This window comes from Rana temporaria, chromosome 5 (genome assembly GCF_905171775.1).
Source record: "Rana temporaria chromosome 5, aRanTem1.1, whole genome shotgun sequence".
In the NCBI taxonomy this organism is placed as follows: Eukaryota; Metazoa; Chordata; class Amphibia; order Anura; family Ranidae; genus Rana; species Rana temporaria.
The window spans coordinates 258,512,695-258,536,466 of record NC_053493.1 but is presented as its reverse complement, the minus strand read 5'-3'; the positions used below and the strand labels follow the sequence as shown (position 1 = coordinate 258,536,466).

The 23,772-nt window shown below is 41.6% G+C and overlaps 1 protein-coding gene across 4 annotated transcripts in view; it reads left to right on the top strand.

Annotated features, from left to right (window-relative positions):
• KIF13A (kinesin family member 13A) overlaps window positions 1-23,772 on the top strand; it is a 301,242-nt gene that overhangs the window by 172,786 nt on the left and 104,684 nt on the right. For all 4 annotated transcript variants that reach the window (XM_040353771.1, XM_040353769.1, XM_040353770.1 and 1 more), the window contains exons 7-10: window positions 9,903-9,990; window positions 16,327-16,461; window positions 19,360-19,472; window positions 22,197-22,308. In XM_040353771.1, the coding sequence (XP_040209705.1) occupies window positions 9,903-9,990; window positions 16,327-16,461; window positions 19,360-19,472; window positions 22,197-22,308 (448 nt within the window). The remainder of the gene's footprint in view (window positions 1-9,902; window positions 9,991-16,326; window positions 16,462-19,359; window positions 19,473-22,196; window positions 22,309-23,772) is intronic.

The window sequence follows — 23,772 nt, the reverse complement described above, 5'->3', positions numbered from 1 at the left end:
TACGGGGCCCCGAAAACAAAGCACCGCCTTCAAGATTTCTAAGGGCATACATTTTTGATTTCACTCCTCACTACCTATCACTACCTATCACAGTTTTGAAGGCCATAAAATGCCAAGATGTCACACAACCCCCCCAAATGACCCCATTTTGGAAAGAAGACACCCCAAGCTATTTGCTGAGAGGCATGTTGAGTCCATGGAATATTTAATTTTATGGCCCCAAGTGATTGAATAATGACCAAAAAAAAAAAAAAAAAAATTTTTTACAAAACGTTGTCACTAAATGATATATTTCTCACATATGCCATGGGCATATGTGGAATTGCACCCCAAAATACATTCTGCTGCTTCTCCTGAGTACGGGGATACCACATGTGTGGGACTTTTTGGGAGCCTAGCCGCGTACGGGACCCCGAAAACCAATCACCGCCTTCAGGATTTCTAAGGGCATAAATTTTTGATTTCACTCCTCACTACCTATCACAGTTTCGAAGGCAATAAAATGCCAAAACAGCACAAAACCCCCCCAAATGACCCCATTTTGGAAAGTAGACACCCCAAGCTATTTGCTGAGAGGCATGTTGAGTCCATGGAATATTTAATTTTTTTGCCCCAAGTCACTGAATAATGACCAAAAAAAAAAAAATACAAAACGTTGTCACTAAATGATATATTTCTCACACATGCCACGGTTATATGTGGAATTGCACCCCAAAATACATTCTGCTGCTTCTCCTGAGTACGGGGATACCACATGTGTGGGACTTTTTGGGAGCCTAGCCGCGTACGGGACCCCGAAAACCAATCACCGCCTTCAGGATTTCTAAGGGCATAAATTTTTGATTTCACTCCTCACTACCTATCACAGTTTCGAAGGCAATAAAATGCCAAAACAGCACAAAACCCCCCCAAATGACCCCATTTTGGAAAGTAGACACCCCAAGCTATTTGCTGAGAGGCATGTTGAGTCCATGGAATATTTAATTTTTTTGCCCCAAGTCACTGAATAATGACCAAAAAAAAAAAAATACAAAACGTTGTCACTAAATGATATATTTCTCACACATGCCACGGTTATATGTGGAATTGCACCCCAAAATACATTCTGCTGCTTCTCCTGAGTACGGGGATACCACATGTGTGGGACTTTTTGGGAGCCTAGCCGCGTACGGGGCCCCGAAAACCAAGCACTGCCTTCAAGATTTGTGTGAGTGAAATCAAAAATTTATGTCCTTAGAAATCTTGAAGGCGGTGCTTGGTTTTCGGGGTCTCATACGCGGCTAGGCTCCCAAAAAGTCCCACACATGTGGTATCCCCGTACTCAGGAGAAGTAGCAGAATGTATTTTGGGGTGCAATTCCACATATAACCATGGCATGTGTGAGAAATATATCATTTAGTGACAATGTTTTGTACATTTTTTTATTTTAATTTTTTTTGGTCATGATTCAATCACTTGGGGCAAAAAAATTAAATATTCCATGGACTCAACATGCCTCTCAGCAAATAGCTTGGGGTGTCTACTTTCCAAAATGGGGTCATTTGGGGGTTTTTTGTGCTATTTTGGCATTTTATGGCCTTCGAAACTGTGATAGGTAGTGAGGAGTGAAATCAAAAATTTGCGCCCTTAGAAATGCTGAAGGCGGTGCTTGGTTTTCGGGGTCCCGTACGCGGCTAGGCTCCCAAAAAGTCCCAAACATGTGGTATCCCCGTACTCAGGAGAAGCAGCAGAATGTATTTTAGGGTGCAACTCCACATATAACCATGGCATGTGTGAGCAATATATCATTTAGTGACACATTTTTCTTTTTTTTTTTTTTTTCTCATTATTCAATCACTTTGGACAAAAAAAAAAAAAAATCAATGGACTCAACATGCCTCTCAGCAGTTTCCTTGGGGTGTCTTCTTTCCAAAATGGGGTCATTTGGGTTTTTTTTGTGCTATTTTGGCATTTTATGGCCTTCGAAACTGTGATAGGTAGTGAGGAGTGAAATCAAAAATTTACACCCTTAGAAAGCCTGAAGGCGGTGATTGGTTTTTGGGGTCCCGTACGCGGCTAGGCTCCCAAAAAGTCTCACACATGTGGTATCCCCGTACTCAGGAGAAGCAGCAGAATGCATTTTGGGGTGTAATTCCACATATGCCCATGGCATGTTTGAGCAATATATCATTTAGTGACAACTTTGCGCAAAAAAAAATATATATATATATATATATTTATATTTCCCGCAACTTGGGTCAAAATCTAAAATATTCCATGGACTTAAGATGCCTCTCAGCAAATAGCTTGGGGTGTCTACTTTCCAAAATGGGGTCATTTGGGGGGGTTTTCAATTGTCCTGGCATTTTATGCACAACAATTAGAAGCTTATGTCACACATCACCCACTCTTCTAACCACTTGAAGAAAAAGCCCTTTCTGACACTGTTTGTTTACATAAAAACATATTATTTTTTTGCAAGAAAGTAAAGTTGAACCCCCAAACATTATATATTTTTTTAAAGCAAAGGCCCTACAGATTAAAATGGTAGGTGTTGCAAAAAAAATTTCCACACAGTATTTGCGCAGCGTTTTTTCAAACGCATTTTTTGGGGAAAAAATACACTTTTTTTTATTTTAAAGCACTAAAACACACTATATTGCCCAAATTATTGATGAAATAAAAATTATGATCTTAGGCCGAGTACATGGATACCAAACACGACATACTTTAAAATTGCGCACAAACGCGCAGTGGCGACAAACTACATACATTTTTAAAAGCCTTTAAAAGCCTTTACAGGTTACCACATTAGATTTACAGAGTAGGTCTACTGCTAAAATGACTGCCCTCGATCTGCCCTTCGCGGTGATACCTCACATGCATGGTGCAATTGCTGTTTACATATGACTCCAGACCGACGCTTGCGTTCGTCTTTGCGCAAGAGCAGGGGGGGACAGGGATGCTTTTTTTTATTTTTTTATTTTTTTATATATTTATTTCGCTTTTTTTATTTTATTTGTTAACTGTTCCTTCCATTTATTTATTTTTTTACCATTTTTATTGTTATCTCAGGGAATGTAAATATCCCTTATGATAGCAATAGTTAGTGACAGGTACTCTTTTTTTTTTTTAAATGGGGTCTATTAGACCCTAGATCTTTCCTCTGCCCTCAAAGCATCTGACCACACCAAGATCGGTGTGATAAAATGCTTTCCCATATTCTCAATGGCGCCGTTTATATCTGGGGGGGGGGACATTCCCTCCCACTGAATGTAAAAGCAGTCTAGAGGCTAATTAGCCGCTAGGACTGCTTTTACATGAAAGCCGACCGCTGGCTGAAAAGAATGATACCAAGATGATGCCTAAACCCGCAGGCATCATTCTGGTATAACCATTCAAAGTCCTGCAACATACCAGTACGTTGATGGTTCTTGTTGGACATGTATTGTAATCTTTTTTTTTTTCATGCAGTCTGTTGGCTGAACAAAAAAAAGATTGATCGGTGGGTATGCCCACCATTAGAATACCTCCCTTCATCCACCCACTTCTAATGATGGGCATACATGCACCATTTATATATGCCGAAGCATGGGGGCATCCTCCCGCAAAAAAGTTATGCCGCGTACGGTCGGACTTTTCTATGCCGCGTACACACGGTCGGACTTTTCTATGCCGTGTACACATGGTCAGACTTTTCCACAGGAAAGCCTCCGTAGGAATGTCAACCGTATGTACGCGGCATTAGGAGCAAAATCGCTCCTCCGCCCCTAATGCCCCCATGCTCCGGCATATATGCTCTTTTTTGAACTGTAGTGGTGAAATCACCTCCTACAGCATTGGAGTCGCGGCTTTATATATCGTGGGAGCAAACGCTGTTGCTGTCACGCTAAATAAATCCGCACTGCAACTGAATGGCGTACCTGCTAAGCAAATGATGGTTAACATTAAAACAAAGTAACATTCCAGTATAACAGTAAGATCATACCATACCTGCAAAGCAAATACCTATAAAAAAACATAGTAAAAAATAAAACATTTTTTAACGCAACCTGTGCCTAAAATATATATATATGCCAAAGCATGGGGGCATCCTCCCGCAAAAAAGTTATGCCGCGTACGGTCGGACTTTTCTATGCCGCGTACACACGGTCGGACTTTTCTATGCCGTGTACACATGGTCAGACTTTTCCACGGGAAAGCCTCCGTAGGAATGTCAACCGTATGTACGCGGCATTAGGAGCAAAATCGCTCCTCCGCCCCTGCTGCCCGCATGCTTCGGCATATATGCTCTTTTTTTTAACTGTGGTGGTGAAATCACCTCCTACAGCACTGGAGTCGCGGCTTTATATATCGTGGGAGCAAACGCTGTTGCTGTCAAGATAAATAAGTCCGCGCAACAGCTGAATGGCGTACCTGAAAACAGTAAAATAAATTACATACCTGAAAAGCAAGCATGAAAAAACATAACAACAATAAAACTTTGCAGAATAGAATACAGTAAAAAAGAGCAGAACAATAGAGAGAGAATAGAGAGGGAGAGAACAATAAAACGACAACTATTTTTGGTTTTTTTATTTTATATTTTTTTGTGTGTTTTTATTTTTTACTTTTTTTTTTTTTTTTTTAACACTTTTTTTTGTAACTGTGAACTGTAACTTCAACTTTTCGGTTCCAGGTTTGGGTCTCTCAAAATGCGATGGCATCTTGGGAGACCCTGTGTGAGTGTGCCTAGCCTGTGAAATGTTTCACCCTACACTAATAATTAACGTGTGTGTGGAAGCGTTCAAAACATTCACCAATACAAAGACCAGGATTGCCAGGACATTTGGGACAAAAATAACGGGTGTCACGCCTAAATCCGCGCTTGGTACAGACACGACATTTTCTTTGGGGGGCTCGTTGGGTAGGGGTACTCGGGAGGACATAAGAAAAATGCCTCTCATGCAGTCGGCTTACTGCATTTGGTAGGAGATGGTGAGGTACAATACCGCCTGGATACAGGAGTTCTGTGATGATATCCCTCTGGAATTGAAGGAAGGATTCATTCCGTCCTGAAGCTCTGTATAAGACATGAGCATTCAGTAGAGCCAATTGAAATAAATGTAGAGACACTTTTTTGTACCAGCGTCTCGTCTTACGGGCAATATGATACGGCGCCATCAACTGGTCGTTGAGGTCCACCCCTCCCATATTAAGGTTATATTCGTGGACACAGAGGGGTTTCTCCACAACACCAGTCGCCGTACGAATTTGGACTGTCGTGTCTGCGTGAAGGGTGGTAAGAACGAAAACATTCCTATTGTCCCGCCACTTCACAGCGAGCAAATTTTTACATCTGCAGCAGGCTCTCGCCCCCGGCCTAACACGGGCATCTACAAGCCGATGGGGGAAGCCCCGGCGATTAGGTCGCACGGTGCCACATGCTCCAATCTGTTGATCAAATAAGTGGCTAAAAAGTGGCACGCTGCTGTAAAAATTGTCCACATACAAATGGTACCCCTTTCCGAATAAGGGTGACACCAAGTCCCAAACAATCTTGCCAACGCTCCCCATGTAATCTGGGCATCCTTCCGGCTCTACCTGACTATCTTTTCCCTCGTAAACCCTAAAGCTCCATGTGTAGCCTGTGGCCCTGTCACAGAGCTTATAGAGCTTGACCCCGTATCTGGCACGCTTGCTGGGAAGGTACTGTTTGAAAGACAAGCGGCCAGCAAATTTAATCAGGGACTCATCAACGCATACAACCTGCTGGGGATTAAACAAGGCTGCAAAACGTTCGTTGAAATGGTTTACGAGGGGCCGAATTTTGTAGAGCCGGTCAAATTCAGGGTCTCCACGTGGACGACAAAGTGCATTGTCACTGAAATGCAGGAACCGCAGGATCGCCTCGTATCGTCTCCTGGCCATGTGAGCAGAGAAAATGTACATATGGTCAATGGGATGTGTGGACCAATACATCCGCAATGACGGAAATTTGTGTATGCCCATGTTGAGGGTAAGGCCCAGAAAGGTCTTAAATTCGGAAACCTCGAGAGGTTTCCATTCTTTGGCAAGGCGAGACTGGGGGTTAGCGGCGATGTAAGTACCAGCATATAAATTGGTCTGGTCCACAATAGATCTATAGAGATCTTCCGTGAAATACAGCGAATAAAAATCAAGTGACATAAAGTTCGCTGTATCCACCTGAATACCGGGTTGGCCAGTGAATGGGGGAAGTACAGGTGCTGTAGAAGTGGTGGGGACCCAATCAGGATAGGCAAATTCTACAGGAAGGGCACTATGGGCACGACGGGCCTGTCTCTGTCTTTTTCTTGGTGGCAGCGGGACACTACTTGTGCTTGCCACATCGCCAGCTTCAACTGCACTTATGGGACTCGCCACGTCACCAAGTGTTACTGCAGTGCTGGATAAACGACCAGGGTGTACTAGGCCGCTGGTGCTTGCCAATTCACCAGAAGGAATAGCGGCGCTAGTACTGGATCTCTGCTCCATACGAGGGTCCTGCGGTTCTTGCTGCTCAACAACATCAGAATGGGATCGGGTACGCCTGGCCTTAGCAGGGACCTCAACTTCGTCGTGCGAGCTATCTGACATGGAGCCGCTGTCGTAAATGGGTTCATATTCTGAGCCAGAATCTGTCAGATGCGTGACCTCCTCCTCTTCACTATCTGACATGCACATGAACTCAAAGGCCTGCTTATCATTGTACCTTCGGTTTGCCATTTTGGACTCTAAATTTAGTGGTACAATGGTAAGGATTCACAGGTAAAAAAAGCACCTGACTATAGAAAAGCAAATGTAGAAAACGCTTCAAAAAAAACTGTAAGCGATCGCAGGGATCAGGCCTGTCTCTGCGAACGCTGCAGTTATGTGTCTTGTGTTTTGTAAGTGACAGTGATCGATCGATACTGCACTTGGGTGGGTTGGGCTGGGCAGAGGGGGAAAACGCAGGTGCTAGCGGGTATCTGGGCTGATTCCGCTAACAATGCGTTTTTGGGTACCCTAAACTGCTGGGTACGCTAGTATAGATCTGATCAGATCAGGTATCGATCCGTTCAGATCCTATACCACTAAGGGGGGTGTATGCTTAGCGAGTGGGTGTAAGCGGTACTGGCTCTAACCTAACGCTGCCTGGGGTGACGCAGACCCTGACTGGCGCTAAAATTAAATTTATATCACCCGCCGGGTGATCAGGGGGTTAAACCTATTGGGTTATATACGGCGGGTGCTCTGATGCTATAAACAGCAAACTAACCAACCAGCGTCAACCGTAACACTTATACGGTGATCACTGGTGAAAGGGTTAACTAGGGGGCAATCAGGGGGTTAAAACCTTTATTCGGTAATATATGGGGGTACCTAACGCTTTCTAAAAACCTGGTGGCGAACCTAAAATAACTAAATAACTAACTGGCTAACCACGTCACCAGTGACACTTATACAGTGATCAGTGGTGAAAGGGTTAACTCTAGGGGCAATCAGGGGTTAAAACCTTTATGGGGGTACCTAACGCTATATAAACCTGGCGGCGAACCTCAAAAAAAACTAACTGCCTAGCGGCAACAGTGACACTAATACAGCGATCAGAAACCGATCGCTTAGTGACACTGGCAATAGGGGTGAAAGGGTTAACTCTAGGGGCAATCAGGGGTTAAAACCTTTATTTATGGGGGTACCTAACGCTATATAAACCTGGCGGCGAACCTCAAAAAAAACTAACTGCCTAGCGGCAACAGTGACACTAATACAGCGATCAGAAACCGATCGCTTAGTGACACTGGCAATAGGGGTGAAAGGGTTAACTCTAGGGGCAATCAGGGGTTAAAACCTTTATTTATGGGGGTACCTAACGCTATATAAACCTGGCGGCGAACCTCAAAAAAAACTAACTGCCTAGCGGCAACAGTGACACTAATGCAGCGATCAGAAACCGATCGCTTAGTGACACTGGCAATAGGGGTGAAAGGGTTAACTTTAGGGGCAATCAGGGGTTAAACCTTTATTGGGGGGGGGGTAGGGGGCTACCCTGGACCTAAAGGGGCCTAAACCTAACTGCCCTGACACTTTTTTCTGTCACACTGACACTAAAAGCAGTGATCAGAAAATAAATGATCACTGCAATCAGTGACACTGTGACAGGGGGTGATCTGGGGGTGCTGGGGGGGGTGATCGGGGGGGGGGGTTATGTGCCTATGTGTGCTGTGTCAGTGTGCTGTTGGTGCAACTCACAGTACTGACGTCTTCTCTCCTCTGGAATCAAACGAAAAGACCGCCAGAGGGGAGAAAACGTCACTTCCTCCCTGCCTGTGTTTACAGTTACACAGGCAGGGAGGGCTCTGCTGCATTCTCATTCGCTGAGGGAGATCGAGAGGGGACGGCTGGAAACCAATAGCCGCCCCCTCCTCCCGGACCTCCCGTACACCGTTCCCGGCCGCCGCATGTACCGGAGGGGGTCCCGATCGGACCCCCGAACCGAGGTAAGGCGGGGACGTACCTATACGCCCATGTGCCTGTACGTGCCATATTGTGGACGTATATGTACATGCGGTGGTCGGGAACTGGTTAAGAGAAAAAGAAAATTTCCAAGTTATACAAGTGACCATATACAACACAGTGGAAATAAAAAACAGAAGTAACAGAGTCAAAATTCCATTACAGCAGGGGTTACCAACCAATGGCCCGGGGGCCAAATGTGGTCCATGGAGCCCTCTGATGTGGCCCGCGACCTCCTGCTCTGGGATGGCTCATTTGCAAGCCCAGATCACGGATCGCCGATCCATCATCCCAGAGCATCAGTGTTGTGAATGAAGCCGGCAGAAGAGAAAGCAAGCGGCTGTGCAGCAGAGCCGCATAAGACAATGCTTGCTGTATAGCACCGGCTCCTGTCCCAGGCGGAGTGATACCAAATATGGGCATGTCTGTTCTGCAGTGGTTACCAGGCTGCTTTCAAACAAATCCGCAGAGCACCGCCTACCTCCAATCCGATCCTCTAAAAAAAAACAGAAGGGGATCCACCCCCTTCTGCCTGGTTGGGTCAGATCGAAGGGCCTATAGAGTAGAGTGGGCTGTGTCCATGTCTGCTCTCCATATGCAGTGAACACAGACCTGTCATCCGCCCACTCCACTCATTGTGGCCTGCGACCAGTTACCAAGTCTCTTAAGTGGCCCTCGCTCTTCTAAAGGTTGGGCATCCCTGCATTACAGCAACGTAGGTAAGAGAGGTATGGTGAATAGACCAATCCGCCAGAACACTTCGATCAGCGCTCTCTGTCATTGGCTGAAAGAGCTAATTGGGAATTTGGGAGTCGGTCGGCTGCTGGTTTTCCAGCATGCACGCCTGACAGAAGCCAGCCAAACAGACCGACATGCACACGGGTCAAATGTCAGGCGTTTTTTTTTTAACCACCCAATGTCTCCCGACATGTGTACCTGGCTTTAGAAACAGGAAATCCCTTCAGATAGTTTTTCACACCCAATGTAGCACAGAAGTATGTGACAGTATTGTAGTCTTTAGTGTCTGCAACACACAGGATTGTTGTACTGGCAGCTGAAATGAAGGACAGCATAATCTAAATGCAAAGCTCAGCCTTGCAGTTATTGAATTTTGGCAATCATGATCCCTCTTGTGCCCAGGAAGGTTAAGATTATATATGATATAAAAAATAATAATTGAAAAATACTTGTGTAATACTTTTTAAAAGGGTAATTCTCCTAAAATCGAACTGATTTAAGTCACTTGGTACATAAGTACTTCTTAAGTCCTTACCTCCTGTACCAACCTTGTCTGATAACTATGAATGTGTAATTTTCTAATATAATGTAACTGTGTTCTCTTTGTTACATACTGTATGTTTATTTGTATTCATTATGTATCACTATAATGAAGTTTAATTATTTACCTGATATATGCTTTCTTACAGAAGTCGACATTCCCTTAAAGTTCGGGAGCACAAGGTGTTGGGACCATATGTGGATGGTTTATCCCAATTAGCAGTAACAACATTTGAGGCAAGTGTTGGACATATTCTTTACATAATAATGTGTGTTTAATCCATAGTACTAAACAAAGAAACATTAAGAGCCGGTTCACACTGCGGCGGCATGACTTCGGGGGCGACTCTGCAAGTCGTCCTGAAGACGACTTCAGAGGCGATTAGCAAAATGACTTCTGTATAGAAGTCAATGCAAATTGCCCCGAGCCGCCCCTGAAGTCGTACAAGAACCTTTTTCTAAGTCGGAGCGACTTGCGTCGCTCCTATTAGAACGGTTCTATTGCATAGAATGGGACGCGACTCGCCCCAGTGTAAACCGGCTCTAAAAGTGTTATAACTGTTTTGAAAGCTGATCTGATTGGTTGCCATGAAATACAGAACACGATTGTTCTTTGCATCTTTTTATTAGTTACAGAGAAATGCCGTCAAAAAATGATGTACGCCCTTTTAATTTTTAAGACAATGCACATACTCATGTGATGCAGCCATTTTTGCAGTGGTATTGTTTTGTCTACCATGGAGAGTGACAACAGCTGTTGTGCAGTATATGTGCTTATGTTTCACCTCCTGCTTTTCTTATGGAGTTCTAATGAACATCAGCAAGCTGGTTGCACTCATCCTGATAGCTCTTCCTCCTGTAAAGCACCTAATCACTCTAGATCAGTGGTCTCCAAACTGCGGTCCGGGGGTTAGGGGGGGCGGGGCAAATGCAGCTCTTTTCTTGCCTTTATCCAGCCTTTGGGGTGCTATTTCTCCCACTGATATATGGCAATATTCCTTCTACTCACTATTCCTCCCACTGACACCAATTATAGGGCACTTTTGTTATCCAATGACACCAATAATGACGCACTATTCCTCCCACTGACATCAATGATGGGGATGGGGCACTATTCCTCCCACTGACATCAATGATGGGGATGGGGCACGATTCCTCCTACTGACACCAACAATGGGGCACTTTTCCTCCCAATGAGACCAAGTATGGGGCACTATTCCTCTCACTGACACCGACGATGGGGCACGAATCCCCCCCACTGACACCAACGATGGGGCACTAATAATTCCCCTAATACTTAAAGGGGTTGTAAAGGTAAAAAAAAAAAAAAAATCCTAAATAGCTTCCTTTACCTTAGTGCAGTCCTTCTTCACTTACCTCATCCTTAACTCCACACAGTAATGCAAGGATTTCTCCCTGGTGTGAAGTGTCGTGCTCGCCCCCTCCCTTGAGGGGGTGAGCAGGAGAGTCGGGACGCTCTCTACGTTGCAGATAGAGAAAGGAGCTGTGTGTTAGTGGGTGTCCTGACTCTCCTACTCGTCCCCTCCCCACTCAAGGGAGGGGGCGAGCCCGACACTCCACACCAGGGAGGAAGCCTTGCATTACTGTGTGGAGTTAGACAGAAGAACATGAAGTGAGGATTTCTCAGAAGAAATAAGAACATTTAATAGCAAAATCGAAGGATGAGGTAAGTGAAGGAGAACTGCACTAAGGTAAAGGAAGCTATTTAGGGGATTTTTTTTTTACCTCTACAACCCCTTTAATAAGGGACATTGTTTATTCCCATTGATGCTGTGACATTTTCTGCTTTCATTGACATATTAATGTGAAGCTATGTTTTTCCCATGGAGAGCAAAGCAACCGATTCATGCCTTTCTCTCCAGCTGTATACACTTTCCTATGCTGCTTTAGTTTCAAGCCTGAAAACTCTCCATTACCTCCTGTGGCAATTCTGGGCCAATCGCAAAGCACAAGCACAGTCACGTGCCCTTTCATATCCAAAAGTAATTGGTTACTGTGGTCGACATCTTGAGCTAAGGTTATGAGAAGCAGCATAAAAAAATTGATGTTATTTAAGAAAAGTCACGTGGGCATTTTGACGTCAGCAACGCTCAGCTGGTCGTTGTCATTACCTAAGTGTCCCTCATGCTTATTCAGGAAACCAAACAGGAACCTCTATTTTACGTATGTTGCTTCCTCGTTTTTCAAGTGTTTGAACACATGTTAGGCCTTAGTGGTGAGCACTGTGTTATACTATCCTAGGCACTGGCCCATTTCCAGAAGCAGCCAATCTGACTCATTGTTTCTTCCACTGCAGGCTTCATAATGAAATCTATTCTTTCACTGTTGTTGGTATAGTAGATGTGTTTTTCTTTTCTTTTACACTAATTTGTAAAAGTCCCTTTATGAGGCTTTACTTTTGATGGCCATTTATTTTTTGAACAGCAAGGTATGTTGAAAAGGTTTACTCATACAGCAATGGCCATGTTACCAGTGGCGCAATGCTCATGATTTATTAGAAGTCAAGTTCGAAGAGGCTTAAAGGAGTTGTAAAGGAATTTTTTTTTTGTTGCCTAAAATGAATGTCTGCAAGGTAGACAGACAGAATAGTGTAATGATTCTGTTAAAAAACGAGTAAATACCTATTAAATTCCTTCAGCTATATCACCTCCGGCATTCTAGTTTCTGTTCTCTCATTCACTTCCTGGTTTGCGGTGCTCGTTTGTATAAGACCTACATTTTCCAGTATGAATTGCGGCACACCCAGTAATTCACACCTCCTTGAGGTCTCTAACACGTAGAAGGCGTCCTGCCACACAGATGTAGTTCACAGGAGGGGGTGAGCACGTCACTGACCACCGCAGTAAACCCTCCCTTCATGGTGGTCAGTAAAATCAGACAAGCAGGAAGTGAACAGAACAGAGAAGAAATAGAGCAACTTCTGAGCAAAAACGAACAATGAGGAAGTGAAAAGAGGAATGTCTAAAGGGGTTGTAAGTTCCTTTACAACCCCTTTAATGAAGGCTTATGATTGTGGTTACATGCCCAAAATAATTCTGTCCTGGAAAAGATCAGATTAATTATTGTGTGTCATTGGGGTATTAATCTGACTTGGCTTGCTTATGCCTTTTTCCTCAGGCATATGTTTCAGGGGAATGTTACAATTGGCAATTTTACCGCTATATATTTTTTGCTAATAGTTCAGTTTGCAGCCAGCAAAATAGCCAACTTAAAGGGGTTGTAAAGGTAAAAAAAAAATCCCTAAATTAATTAGTGCAGTCCTCCTTCACTTATCCTTCGATTTTGCTTTTAAATGTTCTTATTTCTTCGGAGAAATCCTCACTTCCTGTTCTTCTGTCTGTAACTACACACCGTAATGTGAGGCTTTCTCCCTAGTGTGGAAAAAGCCTCTTGAGGGGGGAGGAGGCGAGGAGGAGTGTCAGGACGCCCACTATCACATAGCTCCTTTCTCTATCTGCAAAGTAAATAGCATCCTGACACTCCTGCTCGCCCCCTCCCCCCTCAAGAGGCTTTCTCCACACCAGGGAGAAAGCCTCGCATTACGGTGTGTAGTTACAGACAGAAGAACAGGAAGTGAGGATTTCTCTGAAGAAATAAGGACATTTAAAAAAAAAAATCAAAGGATGAGGTAAGTGAAGGAGGACTGCACTAAGGTAAAGGAAGCTATTTAGGGAATTTTTTTTTTTTTACCTTTACAACCCCTTTAAGGGAGTAATCTCCCAATGTTTGGTTGCTAGATCACAGCCTGAGATGAGGAGCCAAGTCCGATTGAGACTCAAAGCTACCTTCAACATACCCCTGGAGTTTGGCTTCAACAGTGTACCTGTGTGACCTTAATGTACTTGCTATGTAAAAAACAATGTATACTTCCTGTTTTAGGTCTGTTAACCAGGCAGCAGCCAAAGCAATGGTAAATGTATCACTCGGAGATAAAACCAAGGCACTTTGCAAATCTATTGCAGCAGCATATAAATACTATTATAATGTGACACGTACCTAATAGCCTCCCATAATCTTTTAGCCAATTAAATATAAACTGGCTAACACCATTGGGCTGAGAGATCTCCTCTATTAGCACTAAGCCGATTGTTTGTGTCCAAGCAAGAGGCAACGCGATGTAATAAGCTAATCATGCTATTGACTCCTGTTTAGGGGATGTCTGCATTGGCAGTTTTCAAGGCCAATTAACTTTATAACAGTGATGTTTCATGCACGAGTAATCTTAAATTAACAGGCAGGGTTTTTAGTCAACTGATAAATTATAAACCCTGCAGTAAAAGGCATGTGTAAAATAAAGCGGGATATTTAAGCCTCATGCACACTGGACATTTTTTGATGTTTTTACAGCAGCTGTTTTTGGCAGTAGACGTTTTTTTCTACAGTCATTAAACTCTCCATCATATTATCCTATATGTCCATGCACACATAGGCTGTTATCAGCAGTTTTGGGAAGTAGCGTTTTTAAACAGTAAAAAAAAAAAAAAAAAAAAAAACTCGAGGGTTCTGATGCCGCGTACACAAGATCGGTCCATCCGATGAGACCGGTCTGATGGACAGTTTTCATTGGTTAACCGATGAAGCTGACTGATGGTCAGTCGTGCCTACACACCATTAAAAAAACGATCGTGTCAGAACGCGGTGACGTAAAACACAACGACGTGCTAAAAAAAAAAATGAAGTTCAATGCTTCCAAGCATGCGTCGACTTGATTCTGAGCATGCGTGGATTTTTAACCGATGGACGTGCCTGCAAACGATTGTTTTTTTCTATCGGTTAGGTATCCATCGGTTAAATTTAAAACAAGATTGCTTTTTTTAACCTATGGATAAATAAGCGATGGGGCCCACACACGATCGGTTTGGTCCAATGAAAACGGTCCATCAGACTGTTCTCATCGGTTTGACCGATCATGTGTACGCGGCATGAGAGACGTTTTTCAGCTGTAAAAACGCTGATATAAAAACCGCTAATAAACGCTACAAAACACTATTGCAAAAAAGTTGAAAAACTCACTGCAAAGCTACTGAGGTTTTATAACGTTATTTTAACTTCCAGTGTGCATGAGGTCTTAAAATGAAAATTTTTGGTCATGTACAACTTGTTCTGGCTTTAAAAAGGTAAGGCAAGATAACTGTTGACATTTTGGAGAAACAAATTACAACAGAGTAAGTGTATATTACTTTAATATTTTCTCAGCACTGTTTTTGCATGTTTATTTGTCACGTATTCTATGTTTTTATGAATTAATTACTTAGGACTCTGCTCGTGTCTATAATGCATTGCATGTACAAACTAGGAAAGCATTTGTTTGTTTCTCTATGCCCATTCTTCTTCTCCTGCAGCTCTAAGGTTGGCCATAGATGATGCAATTTTCTTTCCTGTAACCACAGTTTGCAGGAAAGAAAATCCATTGATTCCTGCATAAACACAGTCAGTGTTGTGTTCTCCTGGCAGAGGGGGGTGGGGTGCCATCCTTGCCGGGAGAACACAGTGGTTATTGCTACCGACTATAGCCACTAGCAATAATTACATGTAAAAATCGGACATGCTGTTTGTAGCCAAGTCAATCAATGACTTTGGCACAATGAGCCTGCCCATTGATGGTTCAAATCTCGGGTGGTTTCTGCTAAAATGCCCGAGATTTGAACCATCTATGGCTGGCTTTAGACTCCCAAGTTTGTTTCTCCTCGAGGATATCATCTACAAGGAGTCTGAACATGTTCATCATTGTGCTGCTGCCCCTTCATTCTCTAAGTCGGTATGGTAGAGCAGTCTTTTCAACCAAGTTTCTTCAGGGGTGCCTTGGCAAAATGCCTACAAATTGTCCAAAAATTGTATATGGGTTAGCGGGTGTATCAAGTCTGCCTTTTAGTTAAAGCCACTGGTTTTCATTGTGCACCATTACAACCTTATAGCTGCCTAACACCCAATGATGTCATTTATTGATAAGAAGCACATCGGGCACCAGCAAAGCATCCTTGTTTGATCATCCCCTGTCCATCTGGAAAGGGGGCCTTGTGATTGTGCAGAGTGCCTTGACTGAAAAAAGGTTGAGAAACCCTGGGGTAGAGAAGCATCTTGGGTCACTGCTTTTCCACTGTAGAGGTCATGAAACTGCTTGTGACGTCTGACAGTGTAGTCAGCATCCCAAGGTGGGCTGAAGTAAATGAAGGGTTTAGTCGATAGGCTTTTGTTCACTTCAGATGAGTTTTGTGTATCGATACAAGTCTATAGCAATGTAAACCCTGCTTAGAGCTAGTTAAATGGAGGATAGAAGGTTTTCAACTGTAGGTCAAATGTACCTGTCAGTTCAGTGACACAAACCCTAATTAATATTTTGTCAGAAGAGTTGGGCTGCCCCATAAATCATTGTAGTCTGCCTTTTTTTTTCTCTTTCATATGCAACATTAGCTTGTACTTAGTTGTCCATGTTTGTGGCCACTGCTACCGTTATGGTCCAGGATTATACAAATTATTACTTTTAGGGCTACAAGCTGCTGGCCATGGTTCAACTAACTTATAATGACATATTTTAACTTTTTTGTTTATTAGGATATTGAGTCATTAATGTCCGAAGGAAACAAATCTCGAACTGTTGCTGCAACTAACATGAATGAAGAAAGCAGCCGATCACACGCTGTATTTAACATCATTGTCACCCAAACCTTGTACGACCATCAGTCTGGTGTAAGTGTGTGCCACAGAATTTTTATCAGTTATGTCTCAAACAAACATGATTAATATGTATAATCTCAATGTCTTCCTTTTGTATAGTTTTGTATAGATCAAATTATTTAGCACAGCCATGCTACTATATGCTACATAATGTACCATTCTGAGCTCATTCACAGTTCGAGCTGGGTAACACATTACATCCAGTGCATATATTTTATAATTTCTCAGACTAAAAGGAGTAAACCTTGTGTGCTGTAGACACAATCAATGACTTTTTTCAATGCTGCAATGCTGATTAATGCTTTAGCCCATTTTCATTGGTTGTGGTGCTTCACTTTACGGTACATTTTCTATTGGTATAGGACATATTTCACAATGGTTTTGACCCATTTTCAAACGAGATTCGCCTGGCAAAAAAATGCATTAAACAAGATTCCTAGTGCTAAAATGTAATCAAACAAGATTTGCTCACACCCATTCTTCAGTGGGAACTGTGCTTTACTGTTCATCCAATGTATTCCAATGTATTACTTAGTGAATGTAGATTTGTTCTAATATTTGCCCAACATTTGCCTATTCTTCACCATTGCCCATTTTGCACCATATATACATTTTCTCTACTTTGAAGTTATTGAATGTGCAATTTAAAATGCTTATTGCTTTGGAGCTCTGGGTGTTTTCATCAATAATGCCACGCACACGCGTTCTGAATTTCCGACAACAAATGTTGATGGGAGATTTTGGTCTGAAATTCTGACCATGTGTAGGCCCCCTTCGGACATTTTCTGTCGGAATTTCCGACAACAAAAATTTGAGAGCTGGTTTTCAAATTTTCCGACAACAAACTCTGTTCTCGGAAATTCTGATTGTGTGTGGACAATTCAGACGCACAAAATTCCAGGCATGCTCTGAATCAAGTACGAGATGGAAGTGCTCAGTCTGTTAAAACTAGCGTTCGTAATGGAGATAGCACATTCGTCACGCTCTAATGGACTGAAAAGCATGAGGCTGAAACGCGGGAATCATCTTTCACCAAACTTCTACTAACACGACTGGTATTGAACTTCTCTTTTCTAGTGCCGTTGTACATGTTATACGTCACCACGTTCTTAACGTTTCGGAATTTCCGACAACATTTGTGTGACCGTGTGTATGCAAGACAAGTTTGAGCCAACATCCGTCGGAAATGTATCCACGATCTTGTTGTCGGAATGTCCGATCGTCTGCATGTGGCATAAGAGTTCTGAATTTCTGTTTTTAATGTAGGTTTAGCATTTCCATGGTCTATTTTTATATGCATTTAAAATAAATAAAACATGGCCTGCTTCCACTCCCAGAGGTAACCTGCCAGGCATGCAGACTGTTATCCACAGCAAGGGAGCTGTACTTGTTCCCCTTTCCTGGCTATTTGGATACTAGCCCGCATACCCTTCAGCATTGGAGGGTGCTTTGAGTGGCCTCTATTTTTGGGAGTAATCCTTTCAACGTACCAGGCTAGATGTCCCCAAGATACCCCACAGAATCTGTTCGAGCGCTGTCAGGAAAAGGGGGAAGGAGAACTAATCCTCCCCCCCCCTTTCTCTACAAACTTTAAATGTGAAATGTTCCACATTGGCCACATTTTGAAATACCCAGGGAATTTTGGGATTGAGTATCCTGTGACCTCATGGCCCATATATGTCCAAATATAAGCCATGATGTCTGTGTGAATTGCCCAGTGTATATTTTTCAAATGCACCCCTTAGTGTCCATGGGTTCTAATAATAGCATCAGTGAAGTTGTATAAGTATGCCTGCAAAACTGTATAAAAAAAGTGCTAATGCCAATTCACAATGATGTACGGAAAATGAATGTACATTTCCTTACATTTTAGTCACATTTTGACATGCACAACATTATGGTGTGAATAGGACACATTGGAAATTATTGTTTTTTACATGTCCTTCTGTTCTGCATTTTACAGCTGCGCTAAGATGCAAATCAATGCAATGGTATGAATTGGTCTTTAAAATAAAGTTAAAAAGACAGCAACATTTTGGGTAGATGAGGATAGGTTTTAAAACCTGTTTGTTTACTGTCATTTGATGCCCATGCTAGTAGATGTCCAAAAACCTCCAGCACAGCTGTGATGGTGTGAGCCTGGCTTTTATTTGAGGTGTTCTTTCCAGCAGGACACATGATTTCTTAACGTTTTCTTATAAAGAGTTTACAAGGGGAGCTGGTCATAGAAATACTACATTATGCACTTCCTAGTGGATTTTCCAGAGAAACAAATAAATGTCAAAGTTCACTTTTGCATGACTGACTGTGTTGGGGATAGGGTGAGATTTCATGTAGCATATTGCAGTAAAAATCCACTTAAGCCCTGTACACACGATTGGTTTGTCTGATGAAAACAGACCGATGGACCGTTTTCATTGGACAAACCGATCGTGTGTGGGCCCCATCGGTTTGTTTTCCATCGGTAAAAAAAAAAAGAACATGTTTTAAAATTTTCCTATGGATAAAAGAACGATAGAAAAAAACGATCGTCTGTGTGGAAGTCCATAGGTCAAAAATCCACGCATGCTCAGAATCAAGTCAACGCATGCTCGGAAGCATTGAACTTCATTATTCTCAGCACGTTGTAGTGTTTTACGTCACCGCGTTGGACACTGTCGGATTTTCGACCGATGGTGTGTAGGCAAGACTGATGAAAGTCAGCTTCATCGGATATCCGACGAAAAAAGATATCTGATCGTGTGTACAGGGCTTTAGAGTTGGGTTTCTGCATTCCTTTCAAAGTGGAGGTCCATTATGAGTGGAGTTGTTTTTTAGTTTTTAACCAGATCTTGCTAGAGAAAAATAAAATCAGTTTAGATGTGTATACATGTATATTTATACTGAATATTCTCATTAACTTATGTGTAGAATTCTGGAGAGCGAGTCAGTAAAGTGAGCTTGGTGGATTTGGCTGGCAGCGAGAGAGTTTCCAAAACGGGTGCTGCAGGAGAACGTCTTAAGGAAGGAAGCAACATCAACAAGTAGGAGCCCTTTTCTGTGTTTTTTATGTCTGTGTATTTTTTAATGAGCAGTTAATGCATTTTTGTCAATATACATATAGTGCAGCGCTATCAATCAATGAGCATGCAGGGGTCTCAAAACTTTTCATACAAAGGGCCACTTTATTGTCCTTCAGCCTTTAGGAGGGCCGGATTGTGGCCAAAAGGGGCAGAAAATGTCACGAGCCCAGCATCGGTGAGAATAAATATGGCCTCAGGGTTGGTGGTCAAATGGAGGAGTATTCCCCCTAATAGTAGGAGGAATAGTATCCCATCATTGGTATCCGTGGAAGATATAGTGCCCTATTGTTGGTGTCAGTGGAAGGAATAGTGCCTCATATCAGTGGAAGGAATTGTGCCTCATATCAGTGGAAGGAATTGTGCCCCAAGGGCCGTATTAAGACTGGCAAAGGGCCGCATCCGGCCCTCTGGCCGCAGTTTGGAGATCACTGATGTATAGCATGATCTCAAAAATTTGATAAACATTGTGAAAGGTAAATGTGATAAATAAAAAAATAAAAAGGGGGTATAATAATGAGTTCATCAAAAAAAGAAGTCAATAAAAGAAGAACAATAAATTCCAGTGTCCCAGCAAATCAGAATCCAACAGGTGAGGGATAAAACAGAGGATATGTGCATAAGTGAGCCAGCTTCCCTAGATCTTCTGTGTAAAACACCTTCAATGCAAAAGGATGGCAGCTTACCAGAATGTGGTGGCTTCCAAATGAATGGAAAAGCCAACAGCGCAGTGGGAAACCCTTTCCCAGGTGTATCCATAGAGGTGCTGGCGGTCCTGGCGTGCTTAAAAACTCATACTTGATGCATATGCATTAAAATAGAAAGAATAATAGCATGATACTGTATAAAAAGTGATTTATTAAGTATAAAAGATGCACTCACATGATCAATGATAAAAACTAGTGTGTTGTCATATAAAATGCTGCAGCAATGGCCATGGACAGAATATTGAGTGGTCGAGGAGCGTGGTGACGTCACGTCAGGTTCCACCCATGATGTCACCACACTCCTCGGCCACTGGCTTTTTCATTTATTTGGAAGCCACCACATTCTGGCAAGCATCCTTTTTGCATTGGAGGTGTTTTAGACAGGGGATTTGGGGAAGCTGTCTCTCTTTTGCACATAAGCAATAATCATCTGTTCTATCTTTCACCTGTTGGATTCTGATTTGTTGGCGCACTGGAATTTATTTTTCTTCTTTTATTGGATGCGTTATGGACTTTTTTTCTTTTGATGAACCCCTTAATTTTACCCCCTTTTTTTTATCACGTTTACCTTTCACAATGTTTATCACATTTTTGAGATCATGCTATACATGCTCATTGAGTGATAGCGCTGCACTATATATATATATATATATATATATATATATATATATATATATACACACAGTATTGATTGTTATTGGTTGTTTTATCTTTTGATCCGTGCTAGCAGCTGTCTTTATTATTCACTATTTTCATATTTTAGTTACTTTTTAAGCACGTCTAGTGCGGATATTACTTATATGTTTACAATGGATTTTTGTGCCTCTATAAGTGCAGAAGCAAGACAAGAGTGTGGAAACACAGAATCTTTTATGGCTTACAACTGAGTAGGACATGATATTTTATTATTGTAAAAAAAAAAAAGTGAGAGCCTCACACTAGTACATACTCTAGATTTGCAACAGTATTTTTTTGGATTGAAGTTTTTCAACATGGGTAAATATGCTTCACCTGTTATGAATCTGAATCTGATAAGAAAAATGTGAAGGCTTTCAGAAAAAAATTGAACATTCCCTTATAGACCACATGGTAGTTCTTCAGCAGTGACTCATTGAACAGGCCCAGTTTGACTATCTTGACTCTAGAAGGCTCAACATAAGTAAAACTGGGTATACACTAGTTGAATTCAATTCAATTTTTATTTTTATTTTTTGAAAATTTGTTTGATTTTTCTATACGTTATTGGGGTTAAATTTACATTTGTTTTGGACCGAAGTGGCAAGAAAATTTGAAGAAATAGCAAAGAATTTTTTTTTAATTAATAAAGAATTTCTAACAGCAAATGTGTTTTTTTGTTTGGGAAATTACATTCATTCCAAGACTGAATGTTAAAAGCAGACGAACATTTGAGGTACTTTTAAACAGCTTGGTCAAGAACGCAACCTGGCCATGAGAATTCCATCTCTCTTTTCATTCTGTTTCCTAAATCTTAATGTTATCTCTCCCAGTGTAAGTGTTGCTGCTTTAGGGCTTAGGTCAGTTTCTTGACAAATTTAGGTAGGTTCCCTAGTCACAAAAAATATATTCAATAATCTTTTATACTTGCCTTTAGTTGGTGCATTTGTTGGTGTTTTTTTATCTCTACCTGGAGTTCAATGTTAATGATACATTTTAATTGATTCGTAGATTTCATCTGTAAGTTTAAACTTGATATAACAATTTTTTTTTTTAATCTTTCCTGATAAAGACCGTAACCTTAAACAATCCCACCTGCTTAGTGTTTCATGGACAATTTGTGTCAAATGGGAAAATTACTGGAAAATTCTAATGTGTATTTCAGATCTTCATTCCTGACAACATCCTTAATCCTGTAGGTGGGATCTCAGGGTGTTGTCATGGAAGATTTTGGCATTCTAATTCCATAATTCTGCATAGCATTAGATATATATGTATATTAACAGATGTGCATCTGTCCATCCAGGTCACTAACAACTTTGGGTTTGGTTATATCTTCTTTGGCCGATCAAGCTGCAGGGAAAGGGAAGAACAAATTTGTGCCTTACAGAGATTCTGTGCTAACATGGCTTCTAAAGGTAATAACACAAGTTCCAATATCTATTCCTACATCTTGGATCACATATTCTTTAAATGACTGTGTCAAGCCTTTAATCATACAAACATCTTATACCGTGTGGGTATAGGGTAATTATGTGGTAGAATAGTTGAAATGTTAGTTGTTCTCAACGCCTTATGGGTATTTTCTGCAAAAACAGTTCTCTTCCCTAAGCTATACTTAACATGACTAACATGATTAAGAACTGCAGTTATCTTGATTTTCATAACCCACTCTGTGACTAACATCTGCATACTGTATTTGACTTGTTTGGTTGCTGAAGCAATTTTCAAATGAACTTATTCAAATCTGGACATAACTACTTGTCATGTCACTCTATCTTGATCACGTAATCCCAACTACAAATCAATTTCTCTTTTAAGTAGAAATCTGATTCTATTTATCTGGGTAATCGAACCCCATCCCACTTACCTATATTATACTCCGTTATCCAACTGTTTTCTAGCCTTCACAGTGGCAGTCTCTACACACTGGAAATCACCTCACCCACTGGAACTTATCCAAAACTACTGATAAAGATTCCCATTCTTCTTCTCATCTCAGATCCCTCACAATCCGTTTAATCTGGGGAAACAAGAACCCCTGGTTGTGCTATATAATTTTTGCAAAACTTGAGTATGAGGGAGGAGTAAGCATCCAGACTTTGAAATTTAGTACAAAGCTGCCCTTTTGAATCATGTAGTGGATTGGCGTTACAACCATTCTGACTAACGTATAACACAATTTAAATATGACCTATGCTCAACCCTATGATCAACCCATCCCCCACCCCCTCACATTTTCATCACTACTAAACCTTTCTGTACAACCACAATTCTAAAAAAAGTTGGATTGCTGTGTAAAATCTACATAAAAACAGAATGCAATGACTTGCAAATCTCATAAACCCATATTTTATTCACAATAGAAAATAGAACTGTTATATCATGTCATGACCTGCTACCAATTAACCTAATTGGTTGCAAATGTTCTTCCCGGTCTTCCTTGTTACTTCCTACTTTTCCAGCTTTTTGTTGCCCTGTCCCAATTTTTTTGAGACATGTTACTGTCCTCAATTTCAAAATTTCCTTAATGTTCTCCTAAATTGTAAATTTTCTCAGTTTAAACATTTAATATGTCTTCTATTTTCTGTTGTGAATATAATATGGGTGTATGAGATTTGAAGATCATCACATTCTGTTTTTATGTAGATTTTACACAGCGTCCCAACTTTTTGGATTTGTATTTATCCTTGCCTCCCCTAACAATCTGGAGCAATTTTGAAATACCTAAGACTGTTTCTCAGACTAGGTTTCCTCACATCTTTTTTTTTACAATCTGACCTTTGGTCCAGGGGTGGGAACATCCATCATAGTCGACTACGCTTCTAGACTGCAAAGAATGACATCCACCATCACCTAGTCCAATGCATCATGACAGTTTA